This window comes from Balaenoptera acutorostrata, chromosome 8, assembly GCF_949987535.1.
Source record: "Balaenoptera acutorostrata chromosome 8, mBalAcu1.1, whole genome shotgun sequence".
NCBI classification, from domain to species: domain Eukaryota; kingdom Metazoa; phylum Chordata; class Mammalia; order Artiodactyla; family Balaenopteridae; genus Balaenoptera; species Balaenoptera acutorostrata.
In genome coordinates, this window is record NC_080071.1 from 96,808,150 (window position 1) to 96,834,580 (window position 26,431).

At 40.2% G+C, this 26,431-nt stretch overlaps 1 protein-coding gene across 3 annotated transcripts in view; it reads left to right on the top strand.

Moving 5' to 3' along the window:
* Nucleotides 1–26,431, top strand: part of EPB41L5 (erythrocyte membrane protein band 4.1 like 5) — a 132,623-nt gene that overhangs the window by 52,188 nt on the left and 54,004 nt on the right. For all 3 annotated transcript variants that reach the window (XM_057551669.1, XM_057551671.1, XM_057551670.1), the window contains exons 12-16: nt 3,116–3,285; nt 4,867–4,973; nt 6,052–6,079; nt 11,968–12,010; nt 12,447–12,562. In XM_057551669.1, the coding sequence (XP_057407652.1) occupies nt 3,116–3,285; nt 4,867–4,973; nt 6,052–6,079; nt 11,968–12,010; nt 12,447–12,562 (464 nt within the window). The remainder of the gene's footprint in view (nt 1–3,115; nt 3,286–4,866; nt 4,974–6,051; nt 6,080–11,967; nt 12,011–12,446; nt 12,563–26,431) is intronic.

A 26,431-nucleotide genomic window follows, 5' to 3' on the forward strand; every position in this document is an offset into this window, starting at 1 on the left:
CAGTTCTGTGTGGTAAGAAAATATGGTCATAATTTAATGGGAGATGCCTGTTCTTACTGGGTCATAAAATAATTGTGCATCTCACAATTGATAGCATTTTAGATTTGATCTAATATAGTATTAGCTTCTTGGATATCTTTTTGAAGATACATATAAGCAAATGTGTATATCAATTCTTTTTTTTAAAATTTATTTAATTAATTTATTTTTGGCTGCATTTGGTCTTTGTTGCTGCATGCGGGCTTTCTCTAGTTGCGGCGAGCGGGGGCTACTCTTCATTGCGGTACGCGGACTTCTCATTGCGGTGGCTTCTCTTGTTGCAGAGCACAGGCTCCAGGCATGCAGGCTCAGTAGTTGTGACGCACGGGCTTAGTTGCTCCACAGCATGTGGGATCTTCCTGGACCAGGGCTCAAACCCATGTCCCCTGCATTGGCAGGTGGATTCTTAACCACTGCATCACCAGGGAAGTCCCCCTCAGTTCTTTTTTATGCAGAGGTTGCCATACTTATATACAGGGTTCTCTACTTATCCTTTTTAAACTTTACATTCTAACTTGGAATGTTTTCTACATCAGTACATAAAGTTGTTCTTCATGCTTATAAAAGCAAACTAAAATGCATAGTATTCTAGTGTATGGTGTACTCTAATTTATTTAATCAATTCTCAGTTAATTGGCATTCACTTTTTTATTCACTATCTATAATTAATTTGTACACTGGCAAGTATCTGTAGGATAATTTAATTTCCTAGAGGGGGATTGTGGGGTTGAATAGTTTATGTGCATTTGTCTTGGATATAGAGAGGTCCTACCAGCTTGCATAGTTTTTAGTGCACAGGCCTGTTTCCTGAGAAGGAATTAATCACATTTGTATCTGAAAGGTAAAAAATGGAATTTCATTGTAGGTTTACATTTTATTTCTATTATTATGAGTGATACTGAACATCTTTTCATACATTTGAGTTACTTGAATTCCTTTTTTCTAAACTGTCTATTCCTTTGCCCATTTTTCTTTTGGGTTATTGGCTTTTTTCTTATAGGTCTTGCCCTTTGTCACAGACATTATAAATATTTTATTTAATAGTTGTTTTTCTTTCAGCAGTGCTTATTGTGGGTTTTGTCATGCACTTCAAGAAATTTTAAATAGGTGAATTTATTAATCTTTTATGGCTTCTGGGTTTTGTGTCATAGAAAGCTTTTCCCTGTTTTGAGGTTATCTATTTTCTCATGTTTTTTTCTATGTGTAGTTTTTGTTGGTAAATTTCATTGAAGTATAACATCCATTCAGATAAGTGTAAAAATAAATGTACAGCTTATGTTGGATTTTTATGTATACTTGTATGACCAGCACCAGAATGAGGAAACAGAATTCCAGCAGAATTAAATTTCTCTTGTGCTCCCCACCAGGTACAGTTTCCCAAGGGTAACCACTCTCCCGACCTGACTTTAAGACCAGAGATTAGTTTTCGCTTATATTTTGGACTTCATGTAAATGAAACCTGGCTGACTGTTCTCTTTGTGTCTTGCTTCTGTATTTCAGGGCTGTAGTTGTGAGCTTTCAGCCCTGCTGCAGCAGGTGGCTATAGTTGGCTCATTCCTGCTGTTATACGGTATTCAGTTTTGTGAATACACTAGTATTTATCCATCCTGCTGTTGATGGACATGTGAGTTGTTAATTTTTGGCTAGTAAGAAGAGTGCTGCCCTGAGCCCTGGGATGTGCGTGTGCTTGGCTTTTGTGGAGGCCGCCACACTGTTTGCCAGCCTGTCTATACACACTCAGCTGCACTCCCACCCGGAGTGTCTGAGAGTGCCGTTTATTCTTCTTTGGCTTGTGTTTGGACTTCTCTTTCTCATTTTACCCATTCTGGTAGTAGAATCATCTTGTGGTTTTAGTTTGCATTCCTCTGATGACTGCTTCAGTTTACACTTATTTATATATCTATTGGATGTTTGGATAGTCTTTCTTGTGAAGTGCGTGTTTAAGCCTGTTGTTGATTTTTCTGTTGGGTCGTGTGCTGTTTGTCTCATTGAAGAAGTTCTATTCGATACAGCTAAGGTCTGAGCCACAGCTTGTCTCTTTCTTCCTCATTCTTGCAGGGTATCATTCTCATATTTTCTAACCTTTTGTAAATATAACCACATCATGAAACGTGGTAGGATGTTTTATAAATCTACATATGTATTATATATAATATACATATATATTAGGGTGGGGTTTTTTTTTTTGCAGCTTGCTAATTTTGCCTAAACAGGTAGACCTAGTTCATTCACTTTAACCTATATATAGTATTCTGCAGTATGAATAAACAATAGTGCATTATTAGTTCATTCATCTTTTATTCATTTATCTCTCTGTATAGTTTGTAAATAATATCATTGTTTACTTATTACATTTCTCATGTTTTGGACATTTAGGGTTTTGTGCCAGTTTTTACTATTATAAATGAGACTGTGAAGAAAATCTTTGGGTGTAAATTTTGGTGTTGAGAAAGTCTTTTCCCTTAGAAATACAGCATAGCTTAGTGGTTACAAAGGTAGGCTCTGGAGCCTGAATGATTAGGTTCAAATTCTGGTTTCCTCTCTTAGTAGCTTTGTGACATTGGGCTTAATTTCTTGAGACTCAGTTTTCTTATCTGTGAAATGGAGATAGTGATAGTATCTACTCATTGAAGCAATTCATGTGAAATTCTTAGAAGAGTGTCTATGAATGTTAACTAGTGTAATTAGATTCCTGTGAGTATGGTTACTATAATAAAGAATGTGGCCATTTTTAAGGCTGTTACGTATGTTGCCAGATCTTATATGAACCTTTACATTATAATTATACATTTATCCTGAAGTATGGCAGATAAAGGCTCATTTTATGTCTCTTTGAGAAATGAGATCATGTAAGTAGAGAGAAAATAGGAATAATTTTATATTGGCTGAGAAAATGGACAGCTTGATTTTAACTCTGCCGTTTTATGTACTAAAGAGTGTCAGAGTCTCAGGGAGCAAACTAGATGCTTTATTATTTGATTCTTGCTCTTGCTGCGGTTGTATTCATAGCTGAATGGGAGGGGACAGGACCATCTGAGCTAATAATTACCTCTGTTAACATGCGTTTCTTTTTCAGGGCAAAGAGCAGGAACATACGTTTGTCTTCAGACTGGATCATCCCAAAGCATGCAAACACTTGTGGAAATGTGCCGTGGAGCACCACGCCTTCTTCCGCCTCCGAGGCCCTGTCCAAAAGGGTTCTCACCGATCAGGATTTATTCGATTAGGGTCACGGTTTAGATACAGGTGAATGTTTATAGCTGCTTGCTGTATCTTTCATTGTTTCATAGAGGCCAGAAAACTTAGCCCAACTTCTCATTTTACAGATGTGGAAACTAGGGCACAGAGAGGTGAAGTGGTTTGCCAGTGTTTTCCATTGGCCAAAGTAAAAGAAAATCGGTACATATTGTTATTGTTTGTAATTTCCTGAGTAGACAGGAGAATATTGTAATGGTGTAATGGATTTCATATCCCTCCTGATGTTTTTGTTTCTTCCTTTTTTTTTTTTTTAGGAGTAATTAACAATTTTTCCAGTTAAAAACGTTTTTTTTTATTGAGGTATAGTTGATTTACAATATTATGTAAGTTTTAGGTGTACAGCATAGTGATTTATAATTTTTGAATGTTATATTCCATTTATAGTTATATAAAATGTTGGTTAAGCTTATTTATTTTATACATAGTAGTTTGTACCTCTTAATCCTCTACCGCATTGTGCCTCTCCCCACTAGTAACCACTATTTTGTTCTCTGTATATGTGCCTCTGTTCTTTTTTGTTATATTCACTAGTTTGTTTTATTGTTTAGATTCCACATGTAAGTGATATCATACAGTACTTGTCATTCTCTGTCTGACTTACTTCACTTACATAATACCCACCAGGTCCATGCATGTTGCTGCAAATGGCATTATTTCATTCTTTTTTATGGCTGAGTAATATGCCATTGTGTATATATATACCACATTTTCTTTATCCATTTACCTGTTGATGGACATTGATGTTTGCTTTATGTGTTAATCCCCAGTTTAAATCCACATAACAAGAGTTTTAAGGGGGCTCCACCCATCAGCTGGATGCCATGTAGACAGAGAGCGCTGTGCACTACTGGGGAGTGATCTGGACGACGTTTCTGGTCCTTATAAACCTGACGTTCCATTGTTCTCACAGACTCCTTGTTTGTTGGTCATAAGTTAGAAGTGTTTTGGTTTACCTCAGAGTAGCTTATTGATGGTGAGTTTTCGGCATGTCACGAGAATCCGTCAGTGTAATTTAAAGAAGGAATGGATAATATCAGTAATGTGGCCTGTTGACTGTGTGTGGGGTTCATGCAAGAGAGCTTCTATTCTACTTACATTAAAAGTGGGGAGGCATTTTCTTAGCAGAATTTAAATGGAAATGAAGGTGAGTGGGACAATAGTTTTAATATTTCTGGAAAAGTGACCTGAAAAGTATATCACAGTTAGAAAAAGTAACTGAAAATCTTGAGTTAATTGTACATCTTGCATTGAGGAGTATGGATGGGAAAGGGAAGGGAGTTCCATAAAAGGACAGATATTTCAAACTTATTTAATATGTTCTTAGGTGATGTGCATGATTAAGAAAAAGCAATATAATTGGTGTTGCATCTTTCACACAAGCCTAAAGAGTGAAAGAATGGTGTGGTAAAGAGAGACGTCAGCACTGTTTTTCGTAGTTCATTCAGGAAGGAAGTTCAGGATGGTTCTCTTGAGGAGAACCTCAGTGTAGACTTTCTCTCATTTTTGTGTATCTGACTACTGTAGGCCTCAAATTCTCTTATTCCTGTTAATATGCCTCATTTATTTTAGTGGGAAAACTGAGTATCAGACCACAAAAACCAATAAAGCAAGAAGATCAACATCCTTTGAAAGGAGGCCCAGCAAACGGTATTCCCGACGAGCTCTGCAAGTGCAAGGTGACGTGCAGCCCTGCCTCAGGGGACGCCTCTTCCTCACACTGCGTCCTGTGCTGGTGCTGGGGGCTGGGGAGGAGGCTGCCTCGGTCCTCTTAGTCTCTTCCAGGCAACTGAAGAGCTCTTCTTTACTGGATCTGGTTCTAGCATAATCAGTGTTTAAGAATACACGGGGAAAAACGGCCTGTACTGTTGCTGAGACGAAACGTTATGCTCATCCCAGCTCTGACGCTGCGCTGAGTTTGTGTTCAGTCTTCGTTCTTACTATTTTAGGTCTTCTCTAGAGCAACATTTTCCCTCCCTTTTTGACTTCCACATCTCATTCATAATAATCTGTTAAATCCCCGCAGATATTTTTTAAAACATTAGTATATGATGAATAAATTTTTTATTTTGTATGTATTATAATAATATTAAAGGCTCTGTTAAGTACAGTTTTTATATTAATCATCAGTGTACATGGTACATAGAGATTCACAAATTCATAAATGTTACTTGCTGTTTGTTACTTTAATTATGTAATACAAAGAATGGTTTACTTTGACCAGTAAGCTAAAACTTGTTTGGTTTCAAATCTGAGTATGTATTAAAATACAGATTGAATTTTAAGTATGTCCAATGTCAGAGTTGTCACCAGTTATCCAAAAACAACTGCCATGACCTCATGTTGGCAGTATCATTTTTTTAAAAAACTGATTTTGAAAGCTATAATTTTTGATGTATCTATAAATTAAATAATATGTAGCTATAAATGAAACCATTTCAATTTGTTTAAAACTCTTAGTTACCTCTTAGACTCCACTGATGATTTTTCACTGTCAGCTCACTCTGAAGGCTTGCAGATGGTTCTGTTTTTTAAAATGTATGCTTATTTTGTTGCCTTACTTAAAAATTGGAGATCGTTGTCATTATTCACTTGAATGGCGTGAGCCATAGAACACTTCGGTGAAGTGAAGATTTTTAAATCTGTAGTTGGGAAACAGCTTACAAAGCAATGAGTCAAGGTGTACTTTCGTGAATAGTAAAGCAGTTTACCATGTTGGAGGAATCTAATGGGATGTTTTCTGTTTTTTTCTGTCAGCAAGTACAGGAAAACCTGAAGAACTCAGGTGGGTAATGTCTTGCAACTTAGGAATTGATAACCGAATGTTTTAGCATTTCTGTAGTTGCATCGTTAATTGAACCAATGTCTGTTGAAGGTCTGTCACAGTGTTCACTTGCCCCTGAGCACGGTGGATCTAGCAGGGAGCAGATAAACACATCATAATGCTGGGTAAAACGGACAGAAAGAAAAATAAAGCAGCTTAAAAAAAGAGTGGGCTTGGGTGGCTGTGCTGTTTGTAATGAGAATGACATATTGTACGTTTGTTATTGGCCTGTGACTGAGGATATAAAGACGAATAAACTGTGGCCCTTGCACACAGGAAGCTCAGAGAACAAAGATTGATTTGTACACCAGCAGTTCATTTTATTCCTGGGAGAAATCCCACTTGGTCATGGTGTACAGTCTTTCTTTATATTGCATGTTGCAGGATTTGGTTCACTAGGTTTGTTGTGGATTTGTGTGTCTATATTCATCAAAGACACTGGTCTATAGTTTTCTTGTACTGTCTTCATCTGGTTTTGGTATCGGGGTAATTCTGGCTTCACAGAATGAGTTGGGAAATGTTTCTCTCTATTTTGGGGGAAGGTTTCGTAAAGAATTATTTAAATATATGGTAGAATTCACCATTAAAGCCATCTTGCCTGGACTTGATTTGTGTCAAGTTTTAAAATTTCCAGTTCAGTGTCTTGTTGTAGATCTATTCATATTTCATTTTTATCTTGAGTCAGTTTGGGAGTTTGTGTCTTTCCAGAGTTTGTCCATTTTATCTGAGTTATCTAATTTGTGGCATACAGTTGTTCATTTTATTCTCTTTTCCTCCTTATTTCTATAAGCTTTGTGGTAATGTCCCCTCATTCATTTCTGATTTTAGTAATTTGAGTTTCTTTTTCACTTGGTCAGTTCTAGGTAAAGGTTTTTCAGTTTTGTTGGCCTTTTCAAAGAACCAGCTTTTGGTTTCATCAATTTTATCTGTTCCTCTATTTTCTATTTCATTAATTTTCTCTCTGGTATATTATTTCACTCCTTCTGCTTGCTTTAGGTTTAGTTTTCTTTTTCTAGTGTCGTTAGGTGGAAGATCGGTTTATTAGGACATGAGATCTGTATTCTTTTTCATATAACATTTATAGGAATTAATTTCTCTTCGAGCACCACTTTAATCATATTTCATAAGTTTTGGTATATTGTATTTTCATTTTTATTCATCCCAAATTATTTTCTAATTTCTCTTGTGATTTCTTCTTTGACCCGTTGGCTACTTGGGAGTGTGTTGCTTAATTTTGACGTTTGTAGCTTAAATTTTCCCCTCTCCCCTTTTTTTCTTTTGTTGTAATTTTATTCCATTGTGGTTAGAGAATGTACTTCACATGACTTTGATCCCTGTACAGTTATTGAGACCTCTTTTATGTCCCAGCATGTAGTTCATCTTGGAAAATGTTCCATGTGCAATTGAGAAGAATGTCTATTCTGCTGTTGAGTGTCATGTCCTATGGATGTCTGTTAGGTCTGCTTGGTTTTTACTGTTGTTCACTTCTGTTTCATCACTGGTCTTGGCTTAGATCTCTCCATTATTTAGTGTGGACTATTGAAGTCTCCAATTATTGTTGTTCGGTTGTCTGTTTCTCCCTTCAATTCTTTGTGCTTAATGTATTTGGGGCTTTTTGTTAGGTGCATGGATTGTTTATAATTGTTTTATTTTATCACCAATAAATGTTCCTCTCTTTCTCTAGTAACTTTTTTGTTTTTTTTAGATCAGATTTTAAAAAGTTACTAGATTTTCTTAAATAAATGTTTCTCCACTTGATGTATGCCTTTTAATGATTTTTTTTTTAAGAAATTCACGTTATTTATTTATTGATTGATTGCTGTGTTGGGTCTTCGTTTCTGTGCGAGGGCTTTCTCTAGTTGTGGCAAGCGGGGACCACTCTTCATCGCGTTGCGCGGGCCTCTCACTATCACGGCCTCTCTTGTTGCGGAGCACAGGCTTCAGACGCGCAGGCTCAGTAATTGTGGCTCACGGGCCCAGTTGCTCCGCGGTATGTGGGATCTTCCCAGACCAGGGCTCAAACCCGTGTCCCCTGCATTGACAGGCAGATTCTCAACCACTGCGCCACCAGGGAAGCCCTTTTAATGATTTTTTTAAAGAATAATTTTCAGCAGCTACATGTCTGTTTTGCTGGGGAGAGGGTCTGCTGTAGTCCTGCAGTCACTGTTCTCCAAGTCCTCCTTCTGATGAATCAGTATTAATAGTGTATATTACAGTGTGGAGTTTCACGTAATGCTTCTCAACCACTGTTGTACCAAAGCCTCCTGGAATGCCTGGTAAACTGTGAGATTCAGGACATACTCACAAATCTAGTTTTTGTTAAAACAGTGTCTACACTCCTGTATGGAGATGTGTCAGTATAACTAGAGCTTCTTCAAAAGGAGAAGTTGTTTGTTTTGGGTACTGAGTAGGGTCAGCCTCAGCTGGAGATGTCCTATTCAGTTTTGGGTTTTTTCCCACTTAGAGAGCCATTAAAGCCAGGCTGTGATTAGTGACAGTCACAAAAGCACTCTGCTTTTTGAGTAAGGATTCCCCTGAAGTCCCTTTAGTGGTCAGGAAGCTGTTAAAAATAAATAAGTGGGTAGAGGAGAGAGGAAGTGTGAGGGATTCTGTCCATCGTGAACTTTTATTTTTTATTTTATTTTTAAATTAATTAATTAATTTATTTATTTATTTTTGGCTGCATTGGGTCTTCGTTGCTGCACATGGGCATTCTCTAGTTGCGGCGAGTTGGGGCTACTGTTCATTGCGGTGCACGGGCTTCTCACTGCGGTGGCTTCTCTTGTGGAGCACGGGCTCTAGGCGCGCAGGCTTCAGTAGTTGTGACACGCAGGCTCAGTAGTCATGGCTCGCGGGCTCTAGAGTGCAGGCTCAGTAGTTGTGGTGCATGGGCTTCTTTTTTTTTTTTTTTTTTTTTTTTTTGCATGGGCTTCTTTGCACCACGGCATGTGGGATCTTCCTAGACCAGGGCTTGAACCCACGTCCCCTGCATTGGCAGGCGGATTCTTAACTTCTGCGTCACCAGGGAAGTCCTGTGAATTTTTAATTAGGTAAAAAAAATTTTCTGCCTTTTCTGGGCTATACACTAATTTTTCTTGGAGTTGTTTTTAAACTGTGCTTTTAAGAGGATTGGTGGAGAAGTGTTAGAGGGGTTCTGTATATTTTAAAGTATTTTATTTGTTTGTTTAATGAATCATGTCTTGTTTTCCTGAAAAGGAGGCTGGGACAGAGTATTAGAGCTTAAAGTGAAGAAGATTCCCTGATGAAGTTAGCAGAAATGTAAACAAAGCATTCAAGCAATGATACGTAGTTGAAAAATTCAGGCTTTTATTTGCAAAAGTTTGTCCTCCTTTAAAATTTTTTGAAATACAGATTTCTGACCAAAAAGTGAGTATGACTGACTATATAATCTCCTAGCATTGAGATTAATTTAACTTTAATAAGTAAATTTTATTGTGTCTTCTTGAGTGATGCTTTTGGCTCTGGAAAACACAGCAAAAATGGAGTATTTAAGCACTGATACTTTATTATTTTTTTAGGTAGAATAATTTTTAGGAATGAAATTCAGAGGAGGACCCACTCTCCTGAAGGTTATTGAGCCCTGCTCCTAACATTGCTTGAGAGAACCTGAGCTGGCAGTGGCAGGAATGCCCTTTCATTCCTGCCCTCAGAGTTCTGTTCACGTGAACAGTTCTGCTCCAGTGAACCATGGCAAACGGTACTGTTAGAAAAAGCGCAACTATTTGACCTGAAAAGCTTCTTGACTTTGTACTGTGCTTACTTGAATAACAGGTTTTTAAATTGGCTGATGTTAGTTTTCCTTGTACTCTTTCATTTCTTCCTAACTACTCCCTGTGAGTCTTGACTAACATAAAGTATCTTAGGAAGAGGTGACATTTTAAAGGACAGTTCACTTTACACTTACTAGTACTTCTTGTACAGGCTTAGTGGACAGTCTTGAAGACAGAAGAGAGAGGAAAAGAAATGGTGGAGGAAATGATGCATAGAGGGGGCAAGAGCAAAATGGGTCAGGTATTGCAGACAGTCCTTTAAAAGGGAAGCTTGGATTGGTCAGTAACGGGAAGTATTTGTTCCCTTCATATTAGTGGAAGTGAAAGAATAAGTGTAATTATGAGAAAATAGTGCTTCCTGCGTTTCAAATTGTTTTAAAACAGGGAGCTAGAATCCGGTGAACATCACTTATCATCAGCGCTTTTTTCTCATGTTGTTCTTCATCTTTTACTTATCACCTACTGGACTTATTCCCAGTTCAAGGAGAAGCTTCAGAGCGTAACCCCGGGGGCCATAACATAATGAGTCTAATTTCTGTACAAAGCAGGTTGGAGGAGGTTTCATTAATGTGGGGTTATGAGTTACTTAATATAGCACAGTGTATCCTGAGAAGAACAACAAGGTTCGTAAAAGAAATTGTGCCGGATTGGTATATTCTTTACTCCGGCCTTGGCAACAGATCTACACTAAACAAGATGTTCTTTTTAAAGATTTCGTTGTTGGTTAGTTTTATTTGTCATTGTTCTTTGTGCTTTGCTAACATTTATTCGATCCCCTAATAGTCCCATGCGAGTGAGGAAACTGCGGTTCAGAGAGCAGAGCTAGTGGCGCGGTTTGAATTAGAACCCAGACAGTGGAGGTGCAAATTCTGGTGACTTAACTTGTAACAGAGATGTGGTTAATAAAAAATGGGGTGTAGAATGGGTTACTCCTTCTCACCCAGCCTTTTAGCAAGGCCTCTTCATTCTTGAGTTCTTTTTAATTGGTTGTCTTTCATCATCAGATACTTTTGTTTTGTTCTCACTCCCCTAAGAAAGGCTCCTGGATCTTGTATTCACAGTTTGTTTTGTGTTTGTGAAGCTTTGCCCATTTCCTTTTACTAGAATGACATCTTGTCTGGGTATAGTGTTCTCTGAGTGTTGCCATGGAGAAGTCTGTGCCAACCTGATGCTGGCAGTGATGTGCTTTTAACTCTCCTTAGGGTACCTGAAGTATTCTTTCCTTATCGTTGAAGGTCAGTAATATAACAATAAGGAATTGAATGTATTTAATTCTGTATCTCATCTCCCTGGAACACAGTGTTCTTGCTAAATCTGTAGATTATTTTCTCACTGTCAAGGAATTTTTTTATAACATTGAATAAATTTTCAGTTACCTTAGCTGAATTTTTTACCTCAGGATACTAGTTATGCTTATGTTAGAAGGTCTGAAGTCAGTAAACTCTTTTATTTGCCTTATTCTGTTGTGTTAGTATCTCATCTTTGAGTTCTTATTTCATTGAATATTTGTTCTTTTTTATTTAGCTGTTCTGAGGTTTGTTTCTATTTATTTTGTTGCATTATATGCTGAGTTTTTTAAGTGCTTTTTTGTGGGAGTGGGAGAGGAATGAGTGCAGTCTAAACTAAAAATTTAAAAACATATTTTGAATCATTTGGAGGAGAAGGATATACAGAGAAGTTTCTAACTTTAAGTTTATACTAAGGCCTTTTGAGTTATAAAATGCTAAGCTACTGCTGACACCATAAAATCTTGAGAGGGTAGGAATATATAAAAGAAGTGATGGGTAAGGTTATGTGGGTGTTTGTGCTGAATGCCTTGAATTTAAGGGATCATTTGTGCTGCTGGTTTTGTCATCTTTGACAGATGTTGTCCAATGAATAAACAAGATTAGTAATGAAGTATATATCTAAAGCACAAGTAGAATGTAGATATATGGAAATAGCAAATGAGCAGAAAAGCAAGTATTTGCCTGTAAAAGCAGATGTTTTCTGGACATCTTACATTCTTAGTTTTAGGTACCCACGGTAATTTTTTCTTTATTTTTTTCCCCATTACAGTGTTCACAATAATGTTTCAGCTCAGAGTAATGGCTCCCGACAGGTAAGACAATATTAAGCTTCTAAAGCACTGGAACACTGTAGTTAATTATGACAAACAATAGTATTATTAATTGAATTTTCTTAGTGGTATAATCTCAGGAAAGTTTTGTGCGTTTTCGTTTTCTTATCTGTAAAATGGCTCAGTAACGTGTGACCTGTCATTTTATTCTCTAAGATGTTACAATAGAACAGGTATAATGTTATAATGAAACATTTTCTGTCCCTGTAAATCCTGTAAAATAAATAAAATACTAATATTCAGTTAGATTATTATCTATCCCAAGGATGGTATATAACATTCAAGCATTTGTTTTTTGCTCTGTTTACTATCATATCTGTTCACTATGTAGATAGTATTCCATTTTAATGTTCTGTTTAGTGGTGAAGAGATCGTTTATCTAGGCAAAATAGATGATTTTTATAATTTGTGTCCAAAGGCTTGGGGTGTGAGATCCACTGTGCCTGTGATTCCTTCCGTTCCCTCTGGTCCTGTGCTGGTGCAAGTTGAGAATCTTCCAAGGAGTGCCGGAGCCGACCAGCATGACAAGAAATGGTTTGTTCACTCGTTGAGCCAAACTAAAACACTGCTTGCCTAAGGGCGTTCTGAATCCCCGGCCATACCCTTAGAGTACTTTAACTATGACTGAAAGCAAAGTATTCGTATTGGTAAGCTGAAAAGAAGCACGTCACGGAGCTGTCAGGTTGGGGTAAGTAAGGCTGCGGACGGAGCAAGGGGACAGTCGTCTAAATGAGGCACACCAGGCGGCCCCCGACTCCGGGTAGCATGAGCTGGGAGTGACGGTGCTTCTCTGTTGGAAGGGACTTCAGTGCTAGTCGGTAGGACCTTTTCCCAGATCCCTAAGGGTAATGTATCCATTACATGTTACTCCACACAGCGCGATGCTACTGCTTCGGGTGTGTTTTCTTCATTAAAGGCTGAAGATAAAGCCAAAACAGAAACGTGATTATAGTCCAATGAAACAAAGCACGAAATACTCCATTTGGGGGGGTGGGGTGGAGAAATAATCTAATGACAGAGAAGATACTTCATTTGTTTAGATTCCCAGGGTCTTTTTTTAGACTAATAGTAAGTGCACAAATATGGATACTTTGTGGCTTATTGGGGTTAATCAGTGGGGTTAATCCTTTCCCAAATGAATGTATGTGGCTTGGGGGCTGCTGGGGAATTATTTGATTGAATGGTCATGTCGGTTGCATCATCTGTTCAAGTTTTGTGTCTGTTTATGACATGAACTTTGATAATTCATAGGATTTTTTTCTTTTTCTCTTGCTCTTAGTTTGTGTAGTACCTGAAATCTAATGAGTTTCTGTGGTGATCTCAAGGTGTGGGTCAGCTTTCTGTGCAACCAGCTCTTCCTTCATGGTGGTGGGTCAGCAGTGGTTGGTGATTATTTTCAGTCTTTGCTATGTAATTGTTTTTCACTGTTATTTTGGCTTAACTAACTGCAAGGTGCTTTGCTTTTGATGATTGGGCATATTTTTACCTCAGTTCCAAATAACTTGATTAGTTTCTAAGATGGAGGGGATCCCCCCCCCCGTGTTTTCCGTTATCCTCTTTTTTCCCTCCCCACCATGTTTTCCGTTATCCTCTTTTGTCCCTCCCCCCCACCATGTTTTCCATTATCCTCTTTTTTCCCTCCCCCCACCCCGTGTTTTCCATTATCCTCTTTTTTCCCTCCCCCCCATGTTTTCCATTATCCTCTTTTTTCCCTCCCCCCCGTTCTCCGTTATCCTCTTTTTTCCCTCCCCCCCCCCGTTTTCTGTTATCTGCTTTTTTCCCCTCCCACCCCCCACCCCGGGTTTTCCGTTATCCGCTTTTTTCCCTCCCACCCCCCCAGCCCTGGTTTTCCGTTATCCTCTTTTTTCCCTCCACCTCCCACCCCCCGGGTTTTCCATTATCCTCTTTTTTCCCTTTCTCCTTGAGAGTGTGCTGGGGGTAGTGTGTGTGTGTGCATGTGGGCACACGCTTAAAGTATAAACAGTGAGGCTTCTGAATGTCACATTTTAGTCTTTATTTTTTTAAGCCATTAAGGACAGTGTTTTCAGTTTCTACTGAAGACACAGCTCCAGTAATGTTACCGCCAAGTCTTATTGGCAAGGAGACATAGTGCTGAGACTTCAACTAAAAAAGAGCTCATTTAATACGTGCTTACCTCTTAGATTAATATGGAATGAGAGTCTGGTTTGTCTGCATCTGTGTTATGACACTACATCTTTATAGTTTTCCAGTTTTAATTGGTACATGTTTAGGCATTACTCAGTTCCTTTGATGCAGCCTATAAAAAGAGAGAATGCTGAATCTAAGAGTATTGAATTTCAAGAAAAATGAAAAATTTGGAGCTGTATGTCCTTCTTCATGTCATTGTACTGAGGCCTCCTTTGTGGAAATGGAGCAGAATGGGGACCCTCAGGCCCAGGGAGCCTCAGTGTGTGGCAGCAGACATGGGACTGAGTACGGAGCTGGCCTGTCTCGGAGCTGACGGGTTCCCCAGCCTTAACCTAAGATGTGTTCTGCGTTTCAGTCTTTGTTTCTGCATGCTTTGATTCTTATTAATACTTTCACATGAATATATAACAGTCCTCCTTTAGAAAGTGGTACGTTAATAAAATTTGGAAATGCTCCCTAGGTTTGGACAGTTGGGCAGAATAGTGGACAATTCTATTTCTGGCAGATAACTTTTAACCAGTGTAGTCTAAACCTACTCCCTGTTCGGTTCTTTAGCTTTTTCTTGCCATCTTCTAAATGACACCATTATTTCAGTGAATGAATTGGTATGTCAGTAACCTAGAATTATCCAATATTTAAACTATCTTTTGAGAATTACTGTATTTTAAACCTATAAACTATTTATAAACAAAAACTGAATACTGTTTGGAAAATCTTGCATATGTAGGGGGAAGCATAAACCTAATTTAACTTTCTAAATTTTCAGAGACCCTATATTGAAGGTTGTGAGTTTTATGGGTTAGATCTGATGAATAGCTTGTATTTCAGTTGAAGGAAAGATGGTAATTTTATTGTAAAGAAAAAAAAAAAAGCTTCCAAGTTTGTTCTGAAAACCCTTTTCGCTAATTTATTTCCAGTTTCCTTAAGGAAAAAAAGGTGAAGATTCATGTTTTGGTGGAAGAGAATGTCTGTTCTTAGACATTTTTATAATTGGGGTGATTTTTTTTCCTTTGTAGTTATCTTAAATATATGCTGCCCTTTTTGTCACGTCACAAAACCTTGGCAAATGTTTTCTTTCTACTGGAGGACTCTGATGATTTCTAACCAGAAACTGCTTGTGTGCATGTTTCACTCTCTTACTTGAATAGGCCTGTTTATAGCTGTGAGAAAAGGTGTCTAAGGTGCTCACTAGACTCTCCTGGAGGGGCTTAATCTCATCACATTAACTGTACCTGTTGAATTTCATGCATTATGGAAGGAACAATGTTTCTCCATTGTTAATTGGAAACATTGATATCAAATTACATGGCCTCTGTGAGGGGAGATTTTTTTTAATGCTCTTTCTGAATTTTGTTTCCTGGATTTCAGTTTTGTGAAGTCAGTTGATCAGGGAAATAACTTTTCACAATTGCCATTTTCTCTATGTGGCTTTGTCCTAATGTAGAATTGTCCTTTCAAACACTTGAATTAAGTAGATAATAAGTATTTTTTCTTGTCATTAGAGCCTCAGACAGCATCTCTGCCTTTGGTTTTGATAGCAACATCAGGGACGGATGCAGAGCGTCTTGCTCTCCGTGAGAGTCCCTCTGTTTCACTCACCTAACTGACTCTGATGGCTGCTTCGTGTCTCCGTGTTGACACGTGCCTTTGTGGATTTTCCCCTTTGTCCTTCTTGAGCGTCTCACTGCACCGGTGCGTCCTTGTAGCAGCAGTGCACGCTGGTCACACAGCCTGCTCCTTTCTTACCTCTCACACCTCTTCCTGCTTCTGACTAACTGTGCTCCCTCCCACCCAACCATCCAGGCTCCCGGCTGCCGGTGACGCTGTCAACGTGGTGAAAGCCAGTGGGACACAAGGGCCTTGTCCGCACCCCAGCCTGCACACAGAAACTACCCTGACTTTGTCCATGAGCACAGTGTGAAGAATGTAGGAGTCCAGCAGGATGCTCATTTTCCTGGCCCTGCAGCCATGACTGACATATGAGTGTTGAGCCTCTCAGGCCTTGGGACTCTGTCGTGCAAGTTGATGGTGTACATTTTCTAGAGTTTATAGAGGATCGATCACATTAGGCAAATTTGGGAGAAGTTATTTTATACCGAATCACTCGTTGGGTAGTGTTGTTTGTAATTGAATTCTTCTCTGAAAGGGAAAAGGATCTGAAGATGCTATATGCCATCAGTGATAATGACAAATATTTCTGTGCTGCAAAGGGTATGTGTATCATAATTTTGGAAAGGTTTTTCGTGATTTTAACATGTTAACACATCACTCGGAAGAAGTCTCAGGAGAAGGTTTGTGTTTATAAACAAGCTGCCCGTTATCACCCCCACCCCATGCCGTGCCAATAGATCGAGGTTAGCAGAATCAGACACTGAAATCACACACAGAAGGAAGCATGTCGAGGCCTGATGCATCAGCCTGTGGTGATATTTTTATAAAACTGCTCTGATACACTATTTTTAATATTTCTGAAGTGACTCAGGCCTTAATTTCAGTTAAGTGCCTAAGATTCTATAATTTTAATTAATGTAATTTTAAATTAAGAACTTACTTTTTAATAAACACTAGTATTTTAAAATAGCAGAAGATCTAGAAATCACAGGAATGTGACTCATGTGGAGAGAGGAGTATGAATGGTTACTTCTTCATGATGAACTGAATAACCAATGGTGAGCTGAATGGTTATATTGCTACTGAATGGTTGTACAAGATGGAACATGTATTTAGTTTTGTCTTTTCACTTTTCTCTTTTATCTCATGCATCTGATAGATTTCCCAGGTTTGCGAACAGCCTCGTAATCTGGCCTTGTACAACCTCTAAAATAAAATTCTGAAGCCAAAACCATATCACTTTTAATACGTAATACATATCACTTTTAATCACCTCACCTTTTGCATAAGTTACTATTTTTGGTCCTTTATGAACTTCAGAATGTAATTGTCCAAGCTCTTTGGTTTAATTCATAGGGCAGATTAACTGGAGGAAGTATATTTCTGATGTAATGGGAAATGATGTAAGGGAACCATTTCTTTTGTCTTTTTAGAGTTTGAAAAATTTTAACATAATTTTCAGGCTTTTAAGCTATATATATAGTCCTTTGAAGGTGTTTTATAGTCTGAGAATTCATAATACTTCAAGATAATGAAGCTTCATTATAGACAACATAACCTGTTTACCATCCCGCCCACCTCAGAGGTCAGTCTTACACATCTCTGCCAGACAAAGGTCAAGTTTCAGAGGGCCTTATTACTGGGCTCTTGGTGGGAGATACATTACAGCTTGTCAGTAGAAGACGTAAGTAAGCAGAAGTAAGTAATATTTAGAGGATGAAATTTATAGGCAGGTTTCAATCTGAATTTATCACAGTCATAAGTATTCTTTAATCCATCTAAATATGAGCAGATACACATCTTAAATAGCCCAGCTCCCTACCTCTGCAAGTCCATCATCACAGCGTGCTTACAAATGGCCACTAATGGTACCCCTCATAATTATTTTAGACTTTACATAGCTCAGATTCTAATTGTCAAGTGTTGTCGCTGGTGATTTCTTTCTTAAAGGAATTTGAACCATAACATTTTAAGCACAGGAACTCCGACTTATGCCATTCAAGAAAAGATTTCGTGAGTATGAATATGATTAAGATCTTACTATTTCCATAAAAGAGGCATAATAACAGCACAGCTTTCTGGTCTCTTAGAAAGTGCTGAAGTTTGACTTGTCTCACTTTAACATTAATCTTGAAGCCTGAAGGTCAAACTGCTGATACAGTGCCACATATGTGTCTTACCAGAATCTCAACTTTGGGAAATATGGAAGGATTGTCAGAGTAAAGCTCTTCTGTTTACATGGAAAGTGGTCATTTCTATACTTAGAATTTAAGTTAATCGATACTGTTACATTTAAGTGATGGGAGAATCACATCACGGTTTTTGTTTGTTTGAAAACCTTGTTATAAAATAGTTTATTTGTAAATTCCTGATGATAGAAACTGGGTTGGAAGGGTGATGGGGCAAGAAGGCAGCAAAGGGTGGGGGGAGCAAAGGGCTAAGCCTGGATGGTGTAGAATCAAACTTGTCTACTTTATACAAGTTCCTATGCTTCAGGATTTCATAGCAAATATTAGGAATACTTGTTGCTACTGGTATTTTCAAGATGGATATACACGTTGTTTCCAGAGGTATGAAGAATTTACAGGTGGCTCAACCTAAATTAAATAAACTATCACCAACCTGTTTATACTCTGCATTTTATTCTACCTAAAGGGTCAGTGATCACACATCCTTGATTAGGGACCTAATATACCCCAGAAGCACCTTACTTGGTTATTTACTATCCTTTTGGTCCGAGGGAGCCATCAGCCTAGAATGCCAGGATCATGTGATTCAACTCCAGTGCTTTGGCTAACTTAACATAATTAATTTTAACATCTTGAATTAAGTTGGTTATGTTTCAACTGCATTTTTATAGACAGAGAAACTTACAGAAACAGCAAAGTTAGTGACCTTCACACTTTCACACACGAAAATTACATGCGCTGTTAAGATCATTATTTCTTTTGATGGTAAAAACACTTCCAAGGCATTTACCTATCTCTAAGTATAATCTAACCTTTCTGATCTTGATAGGGTAATCATAGATATACTTTTAAATGAATTTACAGAGAAAAACAAACTTTATTTGTCCTGTTATGTATGTCTCTATATTTTAAAAAGCAACCAATATACAAATATTGTAATAGTATAATTCAAATAATTTTTTAAGGGGGGAGCTTTTAAAGTGTTGACCCAGAAAATATTATTAGTTATAACACTTGGGTCATTCTTTATTGTTAAAATTGTCCAGGATGTAAAGGTGCCATGTAAACATGTCAGGGTTATAAAACTAAAGTATCTCCTGAGTGGAGGACAGGGACACAGCTTATCTCGTAGGATAAAACAATTAGCTGAGTCTTAATTATGGAAGTTTCTCTTATTTACTAGATTTTTACATATTTACTTGGTTGATACACTAAAAAATATTTTGATTAGTAACCTTGCTTAATAACTTTCATGTGTCCTGATGTCATGTGTTTCATCTTTCCGTCTTGCCAGACAGGAAGATAGATGACAGGGGTGAGGAGTTGGGGGCTGTGGTGCTTTGGGGTTTCAGGACGAAGAAGGGTTTTGTGGGAATGACTCTGGCTTTACAGACACGAGAAGACTCATCCTCAGCTTTGACCCCGTTTACTTCCATGTGTACTCACAGCTGCGAACTGAGCAAAGTGGGAAGATGGTTGTCCCACGTGAATGCAGCATGCTCTGATGGTGGGGTAGCCATTGTTTGAACCATGATGCTGTAACTGCCTTGGTCAGAGCAGACCCTTCACTTGTAAATCATCGTTAATTGCTTTGAAACACCATGATTTTTTGTGTGTTAGGCTTTGAGTATTGGGTTTGAAAATAATACCACGTTGCGTTAATTTATATCTTTGGTATATAGGACTTGTATGATTTGCAAGAATAAAATCATCTTGTGCTAATGACATTTAATCTCTTTACCCCCACATGCCTCTTATATTTTAATACACATTATACCACACTGTCAGTCATACCTTGCTTCCAGGATTGTTGCGAATGCTTGCCTGTGAGATGCTTCTATGTAAGGGATAGAATTTGAAGATACTTCTGTGGTGGGGAAACCCCTCTCTCCATGTGTGTCTGTCTCATGCATAAAATGCGACTTGTCAGATCTTTTCTAGATGTTATGAACCGTGTGAATTTAGGTATGGTATTCTTCCTCAGCTCCCCCTTTTCAAGAACATAAAAATTTCTCCTCCTGTCTTCCTATAAATTACCTTTTACTTGAGTCACATGAAATCACTGTGAGAATTTTGTCTTGCTCAGTTGACATTTACTGTGGTGGTAAAGATACTAGGGCACAGGCATGTGGAAGATATGTTACGTAACTTCATTGCACTCTTCGGTTCTTTTTTTTTTTTTTTTTTAACCTTTTCTCTTGTTCATCTAGTCTTTATGTCTTCTTTGGGGGAGCAGGGGGGGGGGCCTCATCGCACGGCTTACAGGATCTTAGTTCCCCGGCCAGGGTTTGAACTTGCTCCCTCGGCAGTGAAAGTGCAGAGTCCTAACCACTGGACCGCCAAGGAATTCCCCCTTGACCTTTGCTAATTTGTAGTCTACTAGCTGCTTTGAGCTCTTTGCATTCATGGGAAGATCATAATATTAGCCTCAGAGAATTAGTGAATTAGTACAGGGACAATTTCAAAAGAAATTTGGGAAAGGAAAGAATATTTCTGTGGCTTTTTAAATGACACGTTTTAATATTTATGCTGAAATGGAAAAACAAGTGTTCCTGCTTTTCCTGAAGGAATTGTTCTCACAGGCTTTTTGTTTTTAGATGATTACCTAAGCCTCTGTGCTCCTGACAACAAGCTGTGGCCTTAATTCTAGGTGAAGGTGCTTGAGTGAACTTTTTCCATTTTGTCCCTGACAGCTGGCCAGCATTCTGTTTACGCTGGCGTGGAGGAGGGATACCTGACCTGGAACACAGCATTCTCCAGGGCGTGTGCCTGCGCCTCCCTCGGTGGGGTAATAACCCTGTACCTCCTCCTCTTGAAAACAGGTTCCGCAGCTGCAGACCTCATTTCTCGTTGTTAAAGGAATTCTTGTTTGTTTGTTTTTAACTAATTTTAATAAAGCAAAAAGAAAGGAGATACATACCAGGGTATGGTTAGGATTTGTAAGAAGTTGCAGATTTCTTAATAAAGGTTTGGTCTACAGACACAACTGATTATTGTTAATATTAAATGAAAAATATTTTAAATTACTAGGGGTGGAGTAAAAGAAAAGAATGAAAGATAAGAGATGATACTAGGAAGAGAATTGCTGGCTTGATTTTTCTTGTGGAACTAGTTAGCGGGGTATCCAGAGAAACCATGGAAACATCCCAGTATGTAAAATACCACTAGAATATATATTATTACACAGAAGAGTTTCTTATAACAAAGTTACGTTTGTAGCCCAGCCACTAGCTTCAGTGATTATTTAATTGCAGACTTGCTAAGAGTTTGAAGACAAGACCCACTTTTAACAACTTGTACTAATTCTTTCTGGCTGGGGAGCAACTTCTTTCTTCCAGCAGAACCCTTGGAAGCCTTTAGAAAGACCTGGGAAGATTTGGTATCGTGGGGTGTGCAGGTTATCCCTGTGGCTGGAATAGCAGTGACCAGTATTCGCGTAGGTTGGAAAGGCATCGACTGGCCGTCTGAGGAGTTTGGATTTGGTGAAGAGGCCTGGGGCAGTCATTGCAAGGTTTTAAGTGAAAGAGCTTGAGAATCTTGTATCCATATCTCCTTTTTTGATCCACCGCATCGTTTGCTGAATATCTACCAGAGTGCCTCCTTCTTTCTCGCTTCCTTACACAGTCACTTCCAATTACTCCTTTGCATGGGTCCTCAAATTTCTTGGCCCTTCTGCTATGGTACACATCTAGTTAAATTCTGGATTTAATCCTGGATAAATCCAACTCTGTCTGCTGTGCATATAGATGGTAAATGTGAAATGCAATATCGTTAAACAGTCTTTATTTTTTTTAAAGATTTATTTTATTATTTGTTTTCTTTATTTTTTGCTGCATCGGGTCTTAGTTGCGGCACGTGGGATCTTTCGTTATGGCGTGTGGGCTCTTCTCTAGTTGTGGCGTGCGGGTTTTCTCTGTCTAGTTGTGGCTCGCAGGCTCCAGCGTGCGTAGGCTCAGTAGTTGTGGCGCACAGGCTCAGTAGTTGTGGCGCATGGGCTTAGTCGCTCCATGGCATGTGGGTTCTTAGTTCCCTGACCAGGGGTCGAACCCTTGTGCCCTGCATTGTAAGGCAGATTCTTTACCACTGAACCACCAGGGAAGTCCCTAAACGGTCTTAATTTAAATGTTGGCCATTGAGCTCAAGTTGGGCCTTCAGGGGTGCCTGAAATCCTGTCACATTTCCTTAATCTGTTGATTTTCCCACTCTGCCGGCAGTAGTTTCTCCTCTTTCAAACCCCAGCCATGTCCTCACCTCTCACTTCTCACTCCTCACTCCTCAGTCTCCGGTCATGACCTGGCTTCCTGCTTCACCGAGAAGATAAGTGATGAGAAGCGATCTGCTGTACCCTCCCACCGCGTGATCTGTTAACTGCTCTCTATCGGGCATCTGTACTCGGCCCTCCCACCTGTGCCCGAGGTGAGCCGGCCCCAGCGAGGCCCCGCAGTCTGTCTCATGTGCCCTCCTGGAGGCTCTGCTCACGCAGCAGCATGAGGCCCTCTGGCCTCGGTCCCAGAGCCTTGTCCTTGTCTTGATCCCTGTGTCTCTCCTCATCAGCCAGCGCGTCCTGTCAGTTCTGGCTTCACAGCACATCCCGGAGCCACTTGTCACCATCTCTGCTGCACCCACCCCGTTTCCCTTTGCTCTTACCTGGCCCCCTGCCGCCCTTGCCTCCTGCCTGTCTCACGTCCCCCCCGCCCGCCCCGGCAGCCGCGGCGCCGGTGGCTGAGACCAGGCACGTCCCGCCTCCGCACACTCCAAACCCCAGATCTACACTGACAGAAACGTGGTTTTCCCACTCCTTGACTGCGCTCACTTTCCTCCGAAGACTTGCTCAACCGTACCCAGCGCGTTCCATGTCTGGGCCTTTGCACTTCTCCTCTGCCTGGATAGTCCTCCTCGATCGCCTGTGGTTCATTCTGACACCTTCAGGCTTCCTGTCAGAGCGCTTTCCTGACCTCTCTGCCCCAGTCTCCTCGTCCCCCTTACCTTGCTTCACGTTTCTCTCGCCTCACTTCATGTTACATGCATGGTTACTTGTTTGTCGTCTTTATATCCTCCGGTAGAGTGTCAGCTCCATCAGGGGAGAGCACTTTGTGTACCTCGCCCTGCCCGGAGCAGTCCTGGGCTCAGTGCTCCATAAACGGTAGTTGATGGATTGAGTGAATGAATGCTGAGCTCATCTTGGCAAACTTGATGGTACAGAGATCGTCAGAATGCTGTCCCTGGCTTCAGGAAATTTGCTCCAGGTGTGGGGAAGGGCACTTTTACAAATGACAGGTGCAAGGGCTAAGTCGTTAGGCAGTAAGCAGGGTCATAGAAGGTAGACGAGGTGGAAGCTAGAGAAGGCGTCCTGACATTTGCGCCAGACTTCGAGGGGCACGTAGAATCAGGAGCTCTGGGTGGCTAGATCACTATGGACCAGAGGGCTGCAGCAGAAGAACACTTGAAAGTAGCCGAGGGCAAGGTGTCGTCGGGGGACGATGAGTGGGGTTGAGTAATGAGTATAGAATTCATGAGGGTGCTTAGTCATAACGGCAAGCAGACATTTGAGCGCTTCTGTGCCTGGCCTTGTTCTGGAGGTGCCGCAGTTACCATTTACTGGAGCAAGTCGTCTGATCCTCATAGGAACCTGTAAGGTGTTTAGGTCGGTGAAGAAAGATAAGAGTAACTTCTCCGAAGCCACGTTGCTAGTACATGGTAAGGCTGGGCCTCAAACTCAGACAGCTTGGTCCTAGAGCCCAGACTGATGTCTGCTATGCTGACTCCGTAACAGTGAAAAGCTGGATGAGGCCTACACTGCTTTAGAAAGAGGACTCTGGCGGCAAGGAAGAACGAATGTCAGTTGGTGGAAGACTGGGATAATTAAAATATGCTGCATCCATACTGTAATTTTTAAGGAATGAGGAAAATCTACACGAGCTGCTTATTGGAGTCTTGTCAGTGCTACATTGTTGAGTTACAAACTCAAGTGAAGTGTCTGTGTGAGGAATGTCCCCATTTTTGTAAAAGCCACCAAGCCATGTATCTATTTATAAGTGAACAGAAAATGGACCTGGATAAACAGTGAATTTTCAGAGAGTGGGGATAAGGGAGACATTGCTTTTCTTAGCTAGCATGTACTACTTTAAGTAAGTAAATACAGATTAAAATGCCCTAAAATGTAGTGGAGAACAAGACAGATGGCTTCAGTTCATGCAGGTAAGTGTCCCTGGAAAGGAAGGAGATGGACAGACGTGATAACGTCCTTACACGGCCCTTTGTGCATTTGTGAGGAATGCATGTGTCCTGGGATGTTGCCGGGAGCCACAGAGTGAAACTGTAACGTGTAACTGTGTGTTTGAAGCCTTCAGTATATTCACAGAGGTGTTACAGCCGTCACCACTCTTCAAATTTCAGGACATTTCATCATCCCCCAAGGAAACGCCTCAGCTGTTAACAGTCTGCCCACTCTCCTCACCCCGCAGGCCTGCAAACACCAATCCTACTTTCTATCTCTGCGGACTTGCTCATTCTGGACATTTCCTGTAGGTAGAATTGTACAGTATGTGACCTCTTGTGTCTAGCTTCTTTCACTTAGCACAGTGTTTTCAGGATTCGTCCATGTTGTAGCCTGTATCAGTATTTGATTCCTTTTAATGGCTCAATAAATTCCCTTGTATGATATACAGCATTTTGTTTGTCCATCAGTTGGTGGACATTTGGGTTTCTGCTTTTTGGCTGCTGTGAATATTCATGTATAGGTTTTTCTTTTTTTGTGAACATGTGTGTTCAGTCATTTTGGGCATATATATACATAGGAGTGGAATTGCTGGGTCATATGGTAACTACGTTTAACTGCCGAATTGTTTTCCAAAGCAGCTGTACCAGTTTACATGTCCACCAACAGTTGTATCTTGTCATTTTGATTATAGCCATCCTAGTTGTTGTGAGGCTGGTGTATCCATTGTGGCTTTGATTTGCATTTTCAGGAGGCTAATGATGTTGGATTTTTTATAAACATATTGGCCATTTGTGTATCTTTTTTGAAGACATGCCTATACATATCCTTGCCCATTTTTACATTGGGTATAATAATCTCATTTCTTTATCTGTAGCATCTGAAATTCTGTCTCCTTTTTAAAAATTAATTATTTTTGGCTGCGTTGGGTCTCTTGCTGCACGTGGGCTTTCTCTAGTTGCGGCAAGCGGGAGCTACTCTTCGTTGTGGTGTGTGGGCATCTCATTGCGGTGGCTTCTCTTGTTGCGGAGCACGGGCTCTAGGCACGCGGGCTTCAGTGGTTGTGGCACGTGGGCTCAGTAGTTGTGGCATGTGGGCTCAGTAGTTGTGGCTCGCAGGCTCTAGAGCGCAGACTCAGTAGTTGTGGCGCACAGGCTTAGTTGCTCTGCGGCATGTGGGATCTTCCCGGACCAGGGCTGGAACCTGTGTCCCCTGTACTGGCAGGTGGATTCTTAACCACTGCGCCACCAGGGAAGTCTTCTGTCTCCTTTGTTGTTTGTGGGTTCTTTTCTGGAGGCTAATCTGTTTATCAAGTCTTTTCAAAGAACTAATGTTTTACTTAAATTTTCTGGTGCATTGTCTTTGTGAGGTGGAATGTGTGGAGTGAAAGTAAGGCACCGTGACTCTTACATTAAACAAGTCTTCAAGTTGTGAACAGCTCTTGTACCAGGACAACTAGTATTTGTCTGTTTTAGAGAGAAAAAGTAAAAAGTAAGTTTTGTAGTTTACATCTACAGAAGATGGGGTGCTCAGGGGTGAATTACTCATTTTATCAAATTGTATTTTTTAAAATTCTGTCTGTTGAATATTGCTTTTTTGTAGAGTGTAATCCCATGTCTATCTGCGAGTTGCAGTGGGACAGTTAAATAAATCTTTCTGGATGAAGGGCAGTAAGAATGTTCCCTTTGAATGATGTACGTATTTCCCTCGGGAAGACAAGATAACGTACAGTGAGTCTGCTCAGGCGGTTCCTGAGCGCTGGGTGCCGGACTCGCGGTTCCTGAGCGCTGGGTGCCGGACTCGCGGTTCCTGAGCGCTGGGTGCCGGACTCGCGGTTCCTGAGCGCTGGGTGCCGGACTCACGGTTCCTGAGCGCTGGGTGCCGGACTCGCGGTTCCTGAGCGCTGGGTGCCGGACTCGCGGTTCCTGAGCGCTGGGTGCCGGACTCACGGGTGTCTCCTTCCGGTCACTGTGTAATGAGTTACCTGGAAACACAGAGAGAAAAATCCTCAGGTGGTTTTTGCAGACAGGCGTCAGTCAGGAGAGGTATTTTATCTGAAGTTACCTATGAAAATTTCAGTAACAGCAGCACACAAGCAGCCTTGAGATAAACCACAGCCTGTCCTAAAAGGTGGGGTGTGATGGGTGAATGAGGAAAGATGGTTCACTCTTAGAATCTTTGTGACTCAAATGTGTCAACCATGGTTTTCATAGAAGA